This window comes from Ascidiella aspersa, chromosome 5 (assembly GCF_963924565.1).
Source record: "Ascidiella aspersa chromosome 5, kaAscAspe10.2, whole genome shotgun sequence".
Lineage (NCBI taxonomy): Eukaryota > Metazoa > Chordata > Ascidiacea > Phlebobranchia > Ascidiidae > Ascidiella > Ascidiella aspersa.
Window position 1 is genome coordinate 19,503,063 of NC_139451.1, and position 18,560 is coordinate 19,521,622.

At 36.1% G+C, this 18,560-nt stretch overlaps 2 protein-coding genes across 2 annotated transcripts; both read right to left on the reverse strand.

The window, feature by feature from the left end:
• Positions 1-7,160: 7,160 nt before the first annotated feature.
• On the reverse strand, positions 7,161-8,246 carry LOC146145254 (uncharacterized). Its single transcript, XM_083390281.1, has 2 exons — positions 8,138-8,246; positions 7,161-8,048 (listed from the first exon to the last, which is right to left on the reverse strand). The coding sequence occupies exons 1-2, from the start codon at positions 8,214-8,216 to the stop codon at positions 7,291-7,293; spliced, it is 837 nt and encodes a 278-aa protein (XP_083246407.1). The 5' UTR covers positions 8,217-8,246; the 3' UTR covers positions 7,161-7,290.
• Positions 8,247-11,929: 3,683 nt separating this feature from the next.
• LOC146145255 (uncharacterized) lies at positions 11,930-13,021 on the reverse strand. The gene is made up of 2 exons (XM_083390306.1): positions 12,905-13,021; positions 11,930-12,770 (listed from the first exon to the last, which is right to left on the reverse strand). Exons 1-2 carry the CDS (start codon positions 12,981-12,983, stop codon positions 12,004-12,006), a joined length of 846 nt encoding a protein of 281 aa, XP_083246432.1. The 5' UTR covers positions 12,984-13,021; the 3' UTR covers positions 11,930-12,003.
• Positions 13,022-18,560: the final 5,539 nt, after the last annotated feature.

Sequence of the window (18,560 nt, forward strand, 5' to 3'; positions counted from 1 at the left end):
CTCTATAAAATCAACACGTTTACTTACATAAACTTTAAACATGGCAGGAGTACCACGGTTACAAGAAGGTTTAGCCTCTTGCGAGGAAAGGGTATGGGACGATCGGGGGTTATGGGCCTAGCATCGGCCGTTTTTGTGTCGAGGTTTGGGCGCCTTATAGTTTGAATATCGCTGTTGTTTTGCCACGTTTTTTTTTTGAGGTACGGTAGGTTTGATATTATTAGGGGAGTTAGGTAGGCCTATTGGGGTTAGGTAAGTGTTGTATATGCCTGGATTTGTCCATTTAGCTCTTATTGTGATTTTGCGACTCGTCCTGATTTAGACGGTACTATGACTATTAGGTATAATAGTCCTATTTTGATCTTATTCCGAACTGTGCTTTATTCCGACGTTGAAATGTTGCTATTATTTCGGTCTTATGGCTGGAGTCCATAATAACGTCAATTAAATCAAAACCTTTCAGCATTTAAACTCAGTAAATTTGACTCAAAACAAAAAATAAAATTAATAATATCGAAAAATAAAACCAGAAACACCTTTTAGTTGTCCTGGTAGGCCTACTTAAATTAACAAAATTTAGCCTAAAAGTGTAAATTCATGTACCTCAGTCACTCATTCAAACCATTTATTCAGATAGCTTTTATCATGTAACTCCATTGTAACCAACCTATAGAGAATTGCCCGTCACGGGCGACACATATTATTCAAAAATTTTAGCTCCGAATTATAACAATGAATTCAAATAATATAATGCCATGTATAGGGGTTGGTTTAAGTAAGTAATTAATAACTAAAACATTTCTTTTAAGCAATTTACCTTCGTTGGCGTTCGAAATTTTTGTAACATTTGATTTTACTTGAATTTGGAAAGCCAAACTTTCAAGATAAAAAATATCAAAAAAAAATCGGAAAAGACGACTTAAAGCTACGTCATAATGTGACACCATGAAACAATTAATCTTAAAAACTGACGTGAACAAAAGTGCAGCCGAAATTCAGTTTAATCGCACAAAGCGCGAAAAATGCGTTTAATTTAAATATTGTGCATTTACTTTTTATGCATAGTAAAACTTGTCAAAACATTTCGTTTGGGTCCCCAAGGCCCAGCTGGGTCCTCCTTCGCTGATATGCCTGCTACAACGTAACGACAAAGTTTGCCGGTTTTAATTCGATAATAATTATAAATCCCATCCCTATAGTTGTTTTCCATTGAAACGATATGAATGTGTGTAAAAAAAACAGACATAAGTGTGTGCAAATCCCAGATGTTCATTTCACCCATTTCATTTAAAACAACTCTTGATGGTTGTAGGTGAATGTTTCCCGGGTAATTTTTTAATTCCAGAAAATGGAGAAAACCAACGAGTCTTAGCCTGCTACTGTTTTCAATCTTTACAAATTCGCAATTTCTGTTTAACAGTTTAGTTACAACTGGACTAACGAATAAACATTGATGTACGGTATTTTGTTGAAGAATGATAATTATATATATGCTCATTCCTTCAGCACCACAATAGATACAATTGTTTAAAACGTGAGCTAGGCAACACTATAATCTAATTAACGATGTGCATAATGTTTTCTTCAACTTGACAAAACACGTTAATTTCAAGCTCATTATACGCCTTAGTCCTTCATTGTATTGAAATTATCCCCCTTAAATTCGATTAATTTTAATATTGTACCACCATTCTTTTAATAAAACTACTGCCCAAGTACTGGAAACAACTTTATTCCATCATGATAGAAAAATCAAATACGGTACAAGTGAAATACACAGATGCACCATTAGTTATCGTTAGGGCGATTATTTTTTGACCAAGAAAATGAAAAATTTTGACCTGTAAAAATATTTTTTTGACAATATTTTGACCTTTTTAAGTATACGTTGATTTAAACAACTCAATGTTGTTTGAAGTACTGCATAAGTGCCTTGCCGTCGTCAACCACACGTTTTTGATGTTTTACTGACTACTGGTCTATGTTCTTCGCTGTTCGGTCTCTGCGCTAATATCCGATGTTGGTGTAACATCTACAGTTTTTCAACTGAAGCAGATTCTTAAATGGAGGTATAATGGTGACCAAAGTCTCCATTTTTAAGTAATGATGGTTAACGCAAAATTATGCTCTTTTAGCATACTGTACTCTAAGACCACGTGCTACGTGTGCAATGGACACAACTTATTTCCCCTCAACCACAGCTTGTAATTTAGCTGACTTGGCACACAGCTCGGCGCAGATGTTACGCTAATCGTGGCATAATAACACCCGAAGAAAAACGATCTTTGTTTTAGTATTGCAGGTGGTAAAAGACGTGCTTGTAATTTATCGCTCGTTCCGTTCATGGAACTTGAAAACTGCGCTGCTGATAGTTGAAATATGTGTGATTCTACCACAATTAATAACATATATTTCACGGTCTTGATTTGTTTTTTCGCCTGAAGTTAACGATTGCACACCGTGATTTCGCAGCTGGCGCCTGACAGGATTGTCGACGACGTACGTGGTCGGTTTTGCTGGACGTATTTGGCTGTTTCTGATTAGTTTTTTTCATCACGTCTTGCAATCACCATTCTATGACGTTATGCTGTCACTGTTTTACGACATCATTATTCATAAACGTCAGACGAAAAATAGGAGAATTCCCTCAGTTGAAAATTCAGGACCCCCTTTTTGATTTTCTGGTTACGCCCCTGATTGCCCCCCCCCCCCCCCCTGGAAAATTTTCTGCGGGCGCCCCTGGTTATAGGCCTATTTCGGGTTTATGCAAAACTCATGAAAACGCTTAGTTAACATTTTTGTCATTTCAAAAAGATAAACTACTACAAAGAAAAACAAGGCGCTGGTTATAAAAAAAATGTTGTGTATAGTTGAAATACAACGTATATACAATTAATAACAAAAACCTAGTATATTATTGGAACAGGAAATGGGATAAATAATTGGATCACAAGCGAAACATATACGGCAGCTTTTTTTCAATACATTGCACAAAATCCGAGACACACAACTGTATAAAGCAAAAACGAAGTTCGAGATGAACTTTATGCGATAAACCTGGCTGGCGTGGTGAATTCTGCTGGCTCGCGTACATCGTATTTTACTTTAATACACTTAAAAAGTCATTGAATTTAATTCAAAACTAATTTTTTTCTGATGGACAATATAAAAAAGCTGAATATAGTTTTTTTTTTTAATTTTATAAGCGATTGTATGTATTTTTATTCGATTTTCATTTGAAATAATTTTGACAAATTTTGACCTAACGTGCAAATTTTGACAAAATTTTGACTTTTTTTGACAAGTCAAAAAATTATCGCCCTAGTTATGAGCATTGTTTTGTCAGCGAAGATGACGTAAAATTTATTGATAAAAATCCATTGTGGTGCTTAAAACTGCGTGAAAAGCAGACGTAGGCTATCCTCAGCAGAAGTGACGTTGCCTTCCGCCTTACTTCCTGTTGTGGCAAAATATTTAGTCACGTTATAGCTTTTAGCTGACCCTGAAACTCCTTTGGCTGCTTCGTTATGTTTGTCAGAAGAGAGATGTGATTTTAAATCCACGCTACCTGTAGGAAACTGGAATATAAGTGTCTATAGGTTGCAAACTGAAATTTGAATCCTATTTATTTTCTACTATTTCAGAAGCATGGATATTTTGCTTGCATTTCACTCGTGAATTTACATTTTCTGACCATTTTTTTTGTTCACCATTTTTTACCGTAAAATAATAACTTAATCTTAACAAAGTTTGGTTTGATTCTTTAAAGGAGATGATGTTTATTATAACAATTAAAGGGTAGGATAATAAACAGCCGCTTTACAGGTAAAACGTTTTTGAATGCAGAAGTTTTTCCATAGAAGGCGTAACCCATAGGTCTATTTTGTGTTTGTAACTACAATTTCATATTTGGGTAAGAAAGCTATACAATATTGGTGAGAATTGTAGTATAAAAATGAATACACATGCTGGTTTAACGTTTCCAACCAAAATTGACTCAACAAGAACGTAAGTTTAATTCTCAAAAACTGTTCCAGAGCGAAAATAAAATGATTACGAAGTAATAAACTTGACCAATGATGGCGTAACAATGAATCAAATTTATTCGAACGAGTTGTTTCCTGTGAGTACCAAGGTAGGCCATTTGCAAAACAGTACACATAATTTAGTATACAAATATTGTTTTCGACGTGATGAATGTATTGGCGCTATATTTCATACCGAGTAGCCTACGGATTAATCTCGGACATATAAGTAGATTTTGAAATTTGCCCACAACGCAATTTTCAACGTGTTTAAACACTAAATCCGCTAAAATGCCTTATAGGCTACTTTAGCCCATAGTGATCGGCAAACTGTCGGTCGCGGCTCAAATGCAGGCTTTTCGCCGTTTTAGTGCGCAAGCTATTGTTTTGATTTCAGTTTTAGAATGTAGTTATGCGCCAATGATAGCCTAGTCAACATTTATTGTACTGCCTTTTAAAACTTGGTGTGGGTAAGAGTTTTAATTTTCTCATATTGCTGCCTCAGACGGGCCACCAGGCAATGACCTATCCAAAATATACCCTTAGTCAAGTTGAACTAGCGATCCATGAGGGTTTTTTTCGCAGTTTACGCAAACTTATGCCGTTGGAATTAAAACTATTTTATTCATATGCGCTAAGTATTCTCTATGGAATCGTGCGTCATGTGACTCAAACATTCTTCAATTTCTGTGACTATTAATCCCGTTATTTCGAGCAATATTTCAATCTATTTTATGTGTCTCATGTTTCACGTATATCCTTTTAATTAAAGTCCTGCCAATTTAAAACAGGGAGTCGAACCGGAATCGAACCGGAACGTTATGAACCGGATTAGGGTCAATTTTTCCGAACCTGAACCGTTTTTGCAAGATTTTAAGGAGCCAAACCGGACCTGAACCGAATAATTTGAAGGAACATGAACCTTAACCGAACCCGAACCTGTACACAAAAAGCGGTTCACTCCAGCATGACGTCACAACTTGTATTTTACTGACTCAAGTTATGCCATGTTTGAATTTTTATGAAAAAATATGAATAGGTATAGCCTATGGATTAAATAAAAAGGGTTGATTTTTTATTTTTCAGATATTTCAATAATGAGTTGCTGTTTTTTTAATACAACACGTAAACTTAAATTAAATGACTTTTTATTGACCCCACATTTTTTTTATCGCAACTTATATTGCATCCCAACCAGAACTTTATGAACCGGTTTTGAAATAACGATGGTCGAACCGGAGCTGAACCGGAACTTTTAAATTACTCGAAACCGAACCTGAACCGAATTCCAAAAAAATCCTTGAACCCGAACCGAACCTCAACCGGAAAAGCTAGGTTCGACTCCCTGATTTAAAACAAAATAACGCGATTTTTTACGCTCTGCCCAATTAGACTGAATTTTAGCTGCATACCAGGGTTGCCATTTTTTGAGGCCAAATTTGAAAATTTAGGCTTTTTTTTTAACCTCTTTGGATTTTAATTTTTCAAAAAAAAATCCAAATAAAATTTGGCTTTTTTAGGCTTTTTTTTGTTTTATTCTAAAATGTCATGAGTGTTATGTCAAGTAGAGATCATACTAACACAAAAAGAGAAAAAAATTCCAAAAAAGAGAAAAAAATGACCAAGAAAAATTTGCGAAAAGAGAAAAAATTGAACCCTGCTGCATACTTGTGCATAAGTTTGCTCGAGAATAATATGCGTTTTTAAGATTTTTTCTGGGTCGATAATATTTCTTGCAGATTGTACACTTACCGCACAGCAACCAGGATAGATCCAGAATTTATTGTGAGGACATTTTTAACGTGACTACAAAAGTTAAGTCATATCGCGACCTCATTAAAAGCCCAATGGAATCACTGAATTGCCCCGGAAGCCATATATGTGTTTGTTCGCACTGATCGCAAAGTGTTTTTGTTTTTTTCTGGGATACAAACAACGGCCGTTTTTTTTTTTATCTAAGGCAATGAATCTTTTTAAAACACATTTCTCGCCAAAATTATTTAGTTTAAAAGAAATTAGTTGACGCTTAACGCGTAGCCAGGGGGGGCTGAGGCCCCCACCTCTTAATAATTTGTTTTTTTAGCATTTATGAGAAGTACTACAACAGTCGAGCACAGGCATGCCGCACCTTCAATTATCATACATTGTTACCTCACAAACGATGGAGTTAATAATACGTTTGCTATTTATTAGTGTAGTTTTACTACTTTTAGACAGTTTTTGCTCTTTAAATGTTTTTTGGGTATTATGTTAACACTCAGTGAACAAATAATGTTTAAACTTTTAAACTTTTCCCCCCCCCCACAAAAAAAAAATTCGGCTGGCTACGCCACTGCGCGAACAATCTAATATATAACATCTTTGTAATGTGATGACGTCACATTTAATTGTTACGTTTTACCCTTTCATTGTCCTACAAAATCGGACCCCCCCCCTTTTTTTTGTAAGTGATATTATCGTTTTTGTTCTATAAACGAAATGCCGTTATACCAAAAAAAATCGCGCGTTTTGTTTTGGCCCGCGACTAGAAAAAGGTTGCCGACCCTTGGTGTATGTAAGACGTGCTTGTATTTTAGCTGACTTGGCACACAACTCGGCGCAGATGTCGCGCTAATCGAATAACACCCGGGAAAAAATGATTTCTGTTTAGTATTGCAGGTGGCGAAAGACGTGCTTGTAATTTAGCGTAGTCCTGTACATGGTTCTACCAAAATCAATCACACATATTCCACTGTCTAGATTTCGTTTTTCTCCTGAAATTAACGATTGCACACTAAGCGGTTTCGCAGCTTGCGCCTGGCAGGTGTGTGGACGACGCACAGGTTCGCTTTTACTGGACGTTTTTCGTTTCTGATGATTTTTTTTATTACTTATGACGTCATTACAATCGCTATTTTATGACGTCATATCCGTCACTATTTTATGCCGTCATTAACGTCGGACGAAAAAACGGGGCATTCCCTAAGTTGAAAATTCGGGACACCCCCATTTTTGGATTTCTGGATATTGGATTTTTCTGGCCCCTGCCTAGAATAAATAAAATTTGTCTTGAATTCTTTACTTAACTAAAGAACTTGAATAGTTTTTGTTCACAAATATGTTTTTTTTTTATTTTAATAAATTTTACTTGTATTGCACTGTAATAATCATGAAAAAATAAATAAATAAAAAGTAGTTAAAAACTGTATATAAACATCTTGTAAAATGTTATCACAAAAATTCGCTGATAAACCAATTAAAAAGGAAATCATAAATAAAAAATTAATTAGGTTTCAGTGAGTAAAATGGTAATACAGGCAACAATTTTTTCGCCAGCATTTAAAACAAAGTTGAATTTATTTTCAGTTTGCCACAGTTGAACTGAAATAGTTTGACCATTATGGGACTCATTATGTATTACACATGATAGACATTTTACCACATACTTTGTAAACGATTTTTGATACCCAACTACAAAGGATTCAAACCAGGCTGCCTCTAAACATTGTAAAGAAGTTGTATGATATAAAGTATGATTTGCATGACCATTTTCGTCAGTATCCAACATGTTGATGTGCCTAGACCAAGAATACACTGGTGTGTCGGCTGGTACTATTTTCAAAGGTTGGTCCATCATAGCATGCTGTTGTTTGATGTTTGTTTGTGAATTTATAAAGGTTTTAAATGTATCTGGAAATTTTATAGGGCGCCCAGTAACATCGTTTATTAACACCAAAATCATTGTACCTTTCAATAAAACATTGTCATTCTTATCTGTCACCTTAACTTTATAAATGATAGATGTATTCAAAACTTTACTAGTGGTGTGAACAACTTTTACTGGCATTTCCAAAGTCTCACTCTGTAGATTAACATCCTTTAAAAACTGTAAGCCTTCAGATGTAAAACAAATGTCTTCCCGAACAATGTACATTGTTCGACTTTTTGTAAATAACTCTTCTTGCATCACTGATTTATAAGTAGCTCGTGACACGATCACTCGAACAATATCACATAATTTTATCCAAGGAAGAAGATGACAATCTGTTTTAGACAGAAAAAAAAAATTTTACTTTTACATATTAAACCATGAATCTATGGTGGTTACCATTTTTAAAGTGTGAATTTCTTACCTGTTTCATAAAATCTGTGTCCTTCGATGTGCCTAAAAATGACATGTCCTGAATTTCCACCATTATAATGTACTTCCATTAGTTTTTATGTCTAACCCTAATAAGAAACCTATAAAGATATGAAAGTGAATTTTTAAGCACAGTGTGTATTCTGTGGCAGACCATGCACAAAAAGCAATTCGTGTGCACACATGAATTAGTAAATTCCACACCTGATTTTTTTAAATAAGGTTAAGGCTTGTCATTTGGGCAATTTAATTATCTGAGTCCTATACTTTAGATAAATTACCTTAATAAACCGTTAATAAATGACGACACGGCTTTGTTATATTGTTAATACAGTTCTGCAATACATATAGTGCTTGTCTGTTTTTATTACTTGTTTAAAAAATTAACTTGCTTTTTAAACCTGTTTTCTGTGAAGCAGCAGAATGTTTTTTGTAGAAAGTTCAAACAGGCCTTTTTAACACCGACTTAAATGATATACACCCAATCGGGCCGATCCCATTTTACCTAATACAGCGGAGGCTACTGGTGACCTGCTATTTACCATTCTAGCGTTTTTTTGTTTTTTTCATTTAAGCGGTTTACCATAATTGTACATCACGGGTAACATCGAATTATTTTTAAAAATCGCCTTAACAAAATATCAAACATTAGCCTACTTATCAACATGTAACAAATTATAATAACCCTGCGGCACAGCTGTTTTGACACATCAGCAAATGTTTCTAGTCAACAGCTTCCTGCCTTACAAGACAGGCTGACTCGGAGACACTCGATTCGTTAGAGATTAGTGCATTTCCAAGCAAAAAGATCTACGACAATTAGGGCATCCAATGGCAGAAAAGTCTAGACTTTTAGACCTTGAGGTCCTGGCAATGCACTAATGTGGACCTTTTGGTAAACTCCCGGCGTAGATTAATTGAAAATATTCGCTGAAAATTCACAAAAGATTACAAAAAGTGTGAGATAGAATTAATAACACTTGACCCACCCTAACCCAAACACTAACCCGAACCCCAACCCAAAAAAGTGCGTTAATGTAATAATTATTTAAACGCTGGGGAATAAAACAAACTCGGTGGGCATAAAATAGTTTCTCGTCCATGGTATATAGCAGCGTGGTCCAACTGCAGGCCCGCGGGCCAAAGTTGGCCCGCGAGTTCAGCTTTTTTGGCCCGCGAACTGATAGTCAGCTTTGCTTCAATCTAGCAATAGCACTTTATATTTTGTTTCTTAATTTTTTTGTGTTGAAATTATTTCATAACTACCGTAACTGAACAAAGGTATACATTTCATGAAGTTAGTATATATGCCATAGACCAAGGGTCTCAAACACGCGGCCTGCGGGCCGCATGCGGCCCGCGAGAACATTTTGTGCGGCCCATGTCGAAATTTTGGATTTTCAAGTATTTGACAATACTTAAGTGCCACATATCTTTTTTCAGTTTTGAAAAGTTAAAATTCCCTCTAAAAATGCCCAAAAAAACTGAAACTAATCATTAAACTTCACCATCCATTCTCCATTAAACGTTAACATTTATGCGGTGAAAGATCTGCTATTACGTCACATTGCCTATTCGCATCTGTAAAGTTGTCACAATAACGTTGGAAACTGCGCCGGCCAGGTGTTAGTCAAAATGGTCATAATGTTCAAATTGATTGTCGAGGTGTAGGCTAGCCTAGTATTGAATTAACCTTGTCTTCTGCTTCGAAAATGAGTGAAATCACAGACGAAAACAAAGTTTTTTAAGATAAAAGTAGGAGGAGTTATGGCGCTCGTCTAGAATCCTACCACAACGAACATTATTTTGGTTAGGGTGCCGGTTAGCGTTTGGGTTTGGGTGAGTCCAGTAATAGTGTTAAACAATATTACTTGACCTACCCACACCCAAACACTAACCGACACCCTAACCCACATATTATGCATTGCTTAATAATCATTTCAACGTTGTGGTAGGATTCTAGACCAGCGCCGGAGTTATATTTTGTCACCGCGGTCAGAGATACTAGTCATTGCCTTATTTGCCAGCAAAAAATAACGGCGCTCTTTCACTATTGTACGTAAAAATTAATAAAAATTTTTTTTTTCAAATGCCGCATACCACAACACATATTGTTTGGGTTAGGGTGCGGGTTAGCGTTTGGTTGAGGGTGGGTCAAGTTATTATTAATAATAAACATAATATTACTTGACTCACCCAAACAATATGCGTTGTGGTATGCGGTATTATTATTATTTTTTTTTTGCATAACTTTTCACGTACAATAGTGAAAGAGCGCCAAAATAACTGTGATGAAGGAGTACAGTAAAACATGTGTCGGCACTTCGAAACAATGCACCGCGATAAATATGATGCTTACCAGGGCAAAGTAAGAGACAGAGACAACTAAAACCAGCATTTTGCAAACAAAGAGGTTTCTTGGCCAATATTAGGCAGTCCACATCTACAAGCAACTCTGAGATTAGTTTCTGCTGACAAGTTGAAGGCCCAATATCGAGGTCCTTGTCCATGAAAAACGCTGCCAGTTATAGCCAGAACAAACAAAAAACTAGTCTAAATCATCAGCCTACTTGTGTTTATCTTTTATTTTGTTCTTGTTGGTTGACATTTCATTGTAAATTGCGGCCCTTGGGCATTTTGCACGTCCTCATTTGGCCCCCAGAGCAATTTGAGTTTGAGACCCTTACCATAGACTATGTATAATTTGCCAGCAATAAGCCTAAGAATCACAATTTAAAAACATTGGCCCGCAAGATAAAATAAACCTTGTTTTTGGCCCGCGATGAAAAGAAGTTGGACCACCCTGGTATATAGGATTGTTACGTCACAAATTGAGGTATTGGGACCTAAAGCGTTTATGTAGTAATTAATTCAACCCACATTATTTGGGTTAACGTGCTGGTTAGCGTAACGAACATTATTTGGGTTGAGGTACTGGTAAGAGTTTGGGTAGGTTAAGCAATATTATTAAATAATAGCCTACTTAAGTGTAATAAAACCTGACCCACACCTACCCTAACACTAAACTGCACCCTAAACCAAATATTGTGCGTTGCTTCAATTATAGTTTCAACGCTATGGTAGGATTCTAGACCATGCCGAGATAAAAATATGCTGCACGTACTGCTCGTCCACATAAAAAAACAGCGCAAGTGGGAACGGAATCTAAATCTCGGACCTATACCACAACTCCTTTGGAACAATATAAAAGCATTTATTGCAAAGTATTTGTGACATAGATAAACTTTAAAGCAAAGTTAGAAATCCTGTAAGTTTTTGTTGCGCTGCACAGAAAAACCTGTTAACAATAATTCTAGTCAGAAAATAGTTTTAAACAACAAATAAACTTTAGTAGGAATATTATTATTATTTTAACAATAAATGGTTTGCAACAATTCCACTTTCCTCAGCCTGCTTTTAACAATATCTCTGTATCTTTGTTATATTTTTGCTGCCATTGGTAAATACCTGTGGGCCTTTTGGCCTGGAAAACTTTTATTACGTTCCCAGGTCAAGTAATGACCCTCAATTCAAGATATTTATCATTGTCCTGTTTACATTCCAAATACTTGAAACATCCACATTTCTAAATGTGTATTACTGTCAACCGTTAGCCAGCTTAATACTTTTCTAAGGCTTCAACCATTTTAGAATAAAATGTTATTAATTGTTAATGGATCACTAAGAATATATTTATTGTTCTTGCTTGATGTTCACAAACCATAAATTGACTTTTCATTTTTATTTCATTGCACTATAACACTTTAAATACATAAACAATTTCGAAATTAAAGTATAAACATAATGATTGCCAACTCAAAAAATAATAATAAAATACATTAAAGAAAAACTTTAAATTCATCCTTCAGTAAGTGAAATTGTTGCACAGGCAACTACTTTTTCAGAAACGTTTAAAACAAAATTAAATCTATTTTCAGTTTGCCAAAGTTGAACAATTATCATTTGACCATTATGGGACTCGCGATTTACCACAAGTGAAATATTTTTTACCACATACTTTCTAAATGGTTTGTCATAACCTACCACAAAGGTTTCAAACCAGGCAGCCTCTAAACACTGTAAAGATGTCACTAAATACAGGGAATGATTTGCATGGCCATTTTGGTCAGTATCTAACATATTTATATTTCTATTCCAAGAATACACTGGCGTTTTTGTTGGTACACTATTTAAAGGTTTATCTAAAATATGATGTTGTAGCTTAATGTTTACTTTTTGTGAATTAATAAAAGTTTTAAATTTTTCTGAAAATTTTGTAGGACGCCTTGTAAGCTGGTTTATTAAGACCAAAATCATTGTACCTTTCATTAAAACATTGCTATTTCTCGCATCTATCAATTCACCTTCATAAATGACAGATGTGTTCAAAATTTTAGAGGTTGTGTGCACCACTTTTACTGGCATTTCCAGACTTCCAGATGGTAGTTTAACATTCTTCAAAAACTGCAAACCTTCAGATGTAAACACAACGTCTTCACGAACAATATACAATGTCCGGTGTTTTATAAACAAATCCTCTTGCATCACTGATTTGTAAATGGCTTGGGCCATAATCACACGAACAATTTCACAGAATTTTATCCAAGGAAGAAGATTGAAACAGTCTGTTAAAAATAAAAATATAATTTGTTTTGGGAATACAGTAATGTTTGATTCCCAATCTTGCATAAACTAAAGAATATATGTGGGACATTTTTGTGATGGATAATTTACAACAGGAGAAAAATTATTTGTTTACCTTCAGCATCATATCTATGTGCCTCAATGTGCTTGAAGATAATGTATCCTGAATTTCCTCCATCATAATGTACCTCCATTACTTTATTTTTAGACAGCTAAACCCTGTCTAGTTACCTGCAGATAACAAAAATACAATTTATGTCTTGGTAATATATAAATCACTGATAACAATTTTTCAGGCAAGCACACCTTATATTTTGTGTGGGGAAGACGATTTTGCAGCTTAAAATTGCGCGGCTGTAATAACGTTATTTGTAAAATTTGCACGGCTGAAAATGGATTACCATACTGAAAACCGTTAGCATGACGAAAGTTTTGCGCGTTTGAGCGATTTTTTACGCCTAACCGCATTTTACGTTAATTTTACATGAAATGCGCGGCTGAGTGGGAAACTGTGCGGGGAATTTGACGTTAACCCGAACCCTAACCTAACCCAAATAATGTGCGTTATGGTATGCGGTATTATTTTGCGCAACTTTTTATGTGCAGAAGTGAAGGAGCGCCAAGAAGTCTATATTTTTTCAAAAAATATATGTTTATGATGTTATGAATGCGACCCAAAGGTTGCAAAACAATTTTTTTAATTTAAACAACTTATAACAAGTAGAGTCCCAGTTCAAGTCATCGGTTGCCCAAGTCAAGTCCCAGTCAAGTCATAATAGAGCAAGTCAACTTATAAGTCCAGCCCTCTTTAAAAAAAAAAACTTTAAATTATAAAAAACGGCAAAATCCTTCAATTATTATGAGCAACTCAAGTAAAAAATAACATAAAAGTAACATATTACAAGCAAATTCTTTTATGTGCAAAGATTCGGTAAATAACGCAATTTTATAATTAATTGCTTAATTAAAACAATTTATGGCGCTGGTCTAGAATCCTACCACAACGTTAAATTAATTATTAAACAATGCACAATACTTGGGTTAGAGTGTCGGTTAGTATTTGGGTGTGGGTAGATCAAGTAATATTGTTTAACACTATGACTGGGCTCACCCAAACCCAAACGCTAACCAGCACCCTAACCCTAATAATGTTTGTTGTGGTAGGATTCTAGACGAGCGCCCAATTTATTTTAACTTAAGTCATTTGTCCAAATGACTTAAGTCAAGTGAAGTCATTTGCCCAAAAGATTTAAGTCAAGTCAAGTCATTTTGCCAAAAAAACTTAAGTCAAGCCAAGTTATTTAAAAACAGTGACTTAAGTCAAGTCATTAACTTAAGTCATTACAACACTGACTTATGGTAACGGCATGAAACAAACACAAATTTTACTTAAAATGCAAGTCGATTGAGATGCGGGATTTCCCAAAACAGAAAATTTGTATTAGTAATTTTGCGTTAAGGGGTGTCTGCTGCTTGAACGCGAATAAGAGAAAAGATTTCCAAAATAATGAAAAACATTGTCGTTTAAATTATTTTCGAAAAATGTGACAATATTCGGTTTACGAATTATCTGGTAAATCGGCAGTTAAATACGTTAAAACACAAATGGACAACAAGCCATACCAAGGTCTTTTATTTTTTGCCAATTAATGGTGAACGGAATTTTGAGAAAGCTAAATGTAGAAGTGGGTTCTGGCTGAATTATTTCTATTGGCAAAAAGAAGACCACGAATTTCTGAACAAGTCAGTATGTGTCTGAGCCCAGACCTCGGACAACCCATCTCCACCAGGAAATTAAGCTGGCTCAAAAAAATGTGCATCGACGAAATGTGCACTCAATATGCCTCGAATGTTTATCTTTACACATTTTTTTATACAATGCAACAAAAGGTATGCAACCAAAAAGCAATTTTGGAAACACTCACAAACGTAAAACCTTTAAGCCAGGGGTTCTTAAACTGGGGTCCATGGACCCCTTGGGGATCCGTGAACTCGTTTTAGGGGGTCCATGAAGGCCTTATTTAAATATTACTGTTTATTTAAGAAGTTTCCATTTTTTCAAAGAAAACGGTTTAATTAAAAATAAAACGGATTTGCACTGTGTATTTAGACTCCATTTCACTTCAACATTTTTGGACCGAAATCAGCAGATTTATTAAGTTTATTTGTATTGTGACGTCATTTTTGATTTTTTTTCCTACCGTGGTCCACGTAAGGCCCCCCAAAAATTTTAGGGGTCCACGGTAAAAAAAGTTTAAGAACCCCTGCTTAAGCAAATGCCTAATCCCTGTATCATATTGCGTCCAGTGTAAGTAAAATCTCGTTTGAAACTGAAAATTGGTTACTATTAAAACCGCCGCATTAAATGCGAAATTTTGCGAACTCTACCTAAATTTTGTGCGAAACAGACATCAAGAACGACGGCGCTCGCTTATCTTCCTTAAAAAGATAGGCCTATCCAGGATTCGCCGGATAATATCCATTTTATGTTTTTACTCACCACACACAAAAAAGGAACTATAGCCCCAACAACCCGCTGGAAAAAAATTAATTGATGTTTAAAAAAAAAATGCTTGACAGCCTTACAAACCAAAATAGAAAAGTAAGATGCATTGCTTAGTTTTGCTTAATGGCTAACTCATGAGTTTTTACATTTTTTAATTTTTTTTTTGTAAATTTGAAATTGGTCAACCGCGCGGGACACCGGGACAAGGCCTTAAAACCGGGACTGTCCGGGCTAAACCGGGACGTATGGCTAGCCTACTTTAAACACACTTATAGTTGTTGGTTTGGCACAAAATGGTAAATTGAGCCGGACCAAAAATGATCTTGTTAAGTTTGCACAACTTTGATTGCGGAGTTCCATTGAAGGAATTGGATCTTATGGATACTAAGGGATTCATTTCAACTGGATAGTCGAAAAACAAATAGGATTCGCGCGAAGCGCCGAAATTGCTACTATGTGTAACAAAACAGAAAATAAGTTAAGAAAGCGGCCGTGCCCGAGTGCAGTTTTATTTGAGATTATGCTGAGGATTGATAACTTTTTTTTCTGCAAGCTACATTCTTTCATCAAAAGATCCACATGGCGTTACAAAAGTGCCATAGGCCTATATGGCTCGCGAGCCATAAGTTCCCGACCCCTGCTGTAAGCTAAGGTGTAGTACAAGGAGTTACTTTTTATAGTTGCAAACTAATCTTATAGCCGTTTACTGAACTTCCGGGGCTGGCTAATTGTTACATATATGACAAATGGGTCGGCTACCGCACTTGGAAGTTTGGTAACCGGTTGCTGAGCAAATTAAAATAGCGTTTACCAAACTGTGCTATAAAAGGTGATATTTTTCCGTAGTGCATCTTCGAATGTGAAATGTTTGATATACATATATCGCAAGTGCACATTGTACGCACAATGTGGTATAGGGCCCCTTAAATATTTTAAGCCCAAGGTGCAAACTTGCATAGTCTTTGAAACACAATGCTATATGATGCTATGAAACTTTTCTCTAAATAATCTCAAAAACAGTTTGAAATTTTCGCCAAACTACTTAAATGTTACATCTACAAATAGGCAAATAGCTTTATATGCCCAAGACGCCAGGCATCCATTGAATTAATAGTACGCAATCTAAACCAAAAAACTCCAATTTTTCGTGCGTTAGCCTGATATCTAAAATGCGCATTAAGGATGATTTTGCTCGAGAACAGTGGCTGTTTTTTGGATTATTATGTTATGACATCCCGTTAAAACGCCAGTTTATAGCGTAGGGTTCCATGCCCACTTCTAAACTATATCTCTAGATCGGCCCCTGTCCACGAGTGACCTAACACAGCTCACAACATTGCGCAGTAAATTGGAGATACTAAGCCACGACGCCTTTATTATATATTTAAGTAAACAAATCATTTAGACCTAAAAATATTTACGAAAATGTTATAATAAGAATAAACACCTACTTTTCGTTTCACATAAAAAATATGACTTTATTGCAATCAGGGCTGCGGAGTAGGACCTCGGGACCCGACGGAGCCGGTTTGCTTTGTTGGAGTCGGACTCGGGATCTAGGATGACGTCTAGACTATTCGCAGGGGCGCCCGCAGAAAATTTTCCAGGGGGGACAATCAGGGTCGCAACCAGAAAATCAAAAAGGAGGGTCATGAATTTTCAACTTAGGGAATTCCCCTATTTTTAGTGTGACGTTAATGAATAATGACGTCATCAAACAGTTACAGTATGACGTCATAGAATGGTGATTGCAAGACGTCATAAAAAAACTCATCAGAAACAGCCAAATACGTCCAGCAAAGCGACCACGTGCGTCGTTAACAATCCTGTCAGGCGCCAGCTGCAAAACCACAGTATTGTACATAATTCCACTATGAGCAGCGCAGTTTTCAAGTGCCATGAACGGAACTAGCGCTAAATTACAAGCACGCCTTTCACCACCTTCAATACTAACGAAGATCGGTTTTCCCTGGTGTTATCATGCCACGTTTAGCGCAACAATTGCGCCGAGCTGCGTGCCAAGTTAGCTAAATTACAAGCTGTGGTTGAGGGGAAAAAAGTTGTGTCCACGTGGTCTTAAAATATGCTTAAAGAGCATAATTTTGCGTTAACCATCATTACATAAAAGTGGAGACTTTGAAACACGCACGACAGTCACCATTATACCTCCTTTTAAGAATCTGCTTCAGTTCAACAAATGTCGATGTTACATCGGATATTAGCGGCACGCCGCTTCTATAGCAGTTTGTTAAACCATGACAAAAACGAACAAAAAACGATAATATTACTTACAAAAAGAGGGGGTAATAACTCCCGCCCCCCTACATACGCCACTGGGGGCGATGGATAATGTATAATATTTTTACCCTTCATAAGTAATACATATTGCACTTACAAATAATACTAATAATCGCAATTTGAAATTCCAGGGGAGGGGGGAAAGTGCCCCCCCTTGCGGGCGCCCATGACTATTCGCAAAACTAGTCCCGAGTCCCTACTTGTGCAACCGCGGTACCAAATTTCGAAAACTGGTCGTAAAATATATGAAATGCTATTTTCATCTCGTAAAGATGAAATAGCATGTGGTAGGCCCATGGGCGCCCGCACGGGGGGGCACTTGCCCCCCCTGGAATTTCAAAATGCGATTATTAGTATTATATTTAAGTGTAATATGTATATTAAGGTTAAAAATATTATACATTATCCATTGCCCCCTAGTGGCGTATCCAGGGGGCTGGAGTTATTACCCTCTTTTTGTAAGTGATATTATCGTTTTTTGTTCGTTTTTGTCATGGTTTAACAAACTGTTTGAAGCGGCGTGCTTTTAAAGTAATTGGGTCACGCGTCTTAATCTAATGCGAAACCAAATTCGAGTGCAAAACGCCGTTTTTCGTCTTTTGTTTGATCGACCGTAAACGCTGGAAGTTTTTCTCTTTCGTTATTTGTTTAGGTTGACTAATTAGCAAGTGTGTATTCTACAATTTACAACGCTAAGTCAAACCTTCTTTCTTTTTTCTCGCTAAAAAACGTCGAGTTATACGCAGTATGTTCCTCGCTGTTCGGTCTCTGCGCTAATATCCGATGTTAGTGTAACACCGTTTCATTTGTTTAATTTAACTGAAGCAGATTCTTGAAAGGAGGTGTAATGGTGACTGTCGTGCGCGTTTCAAAGTCTCCATTTTTAAGTAATGATCGTTAACGCAAAATTATGCTCTTTAAGCATACTCTTAGACCACGTGCTAAGTGTGCAATGGACACAACTTAT

What these genes read in the sequence shown, in the direction of transcription:
- LOC146145254 (XM_083390281.1), bottom strand. Translation starts at nt 8,216, where the DNA reads ATGGAAGTACATTATAATGGTGGAAATTCAGGACATGTCATTTTTAGG. An exon ending in ACACAGATTTTATGAAACAG is followed by an intron (nt 8,049 to 8,137) that starts GTAAGAAATTCA and finishes TGTCTAAAACAG; the next exon opens with ATTGTCATCTTCTTCCTTGG.
- LOC146145255 (XM_083390306.1), bottom strand. Translation starts at nt 12,983, where the DNA reads ATGGAGGTACATTATGATGGAGGAAATTCAGGATACATTATCTTCAAG. An exon ending in ACATAGATATGATGCTGAAG is followed by an intron (nt 12,771 to 12,904) that starts GTAAACAAATAA and finishes TATTTTTAACAG; the next exon opens with ACTGTTTCAATCTTCTTCCT.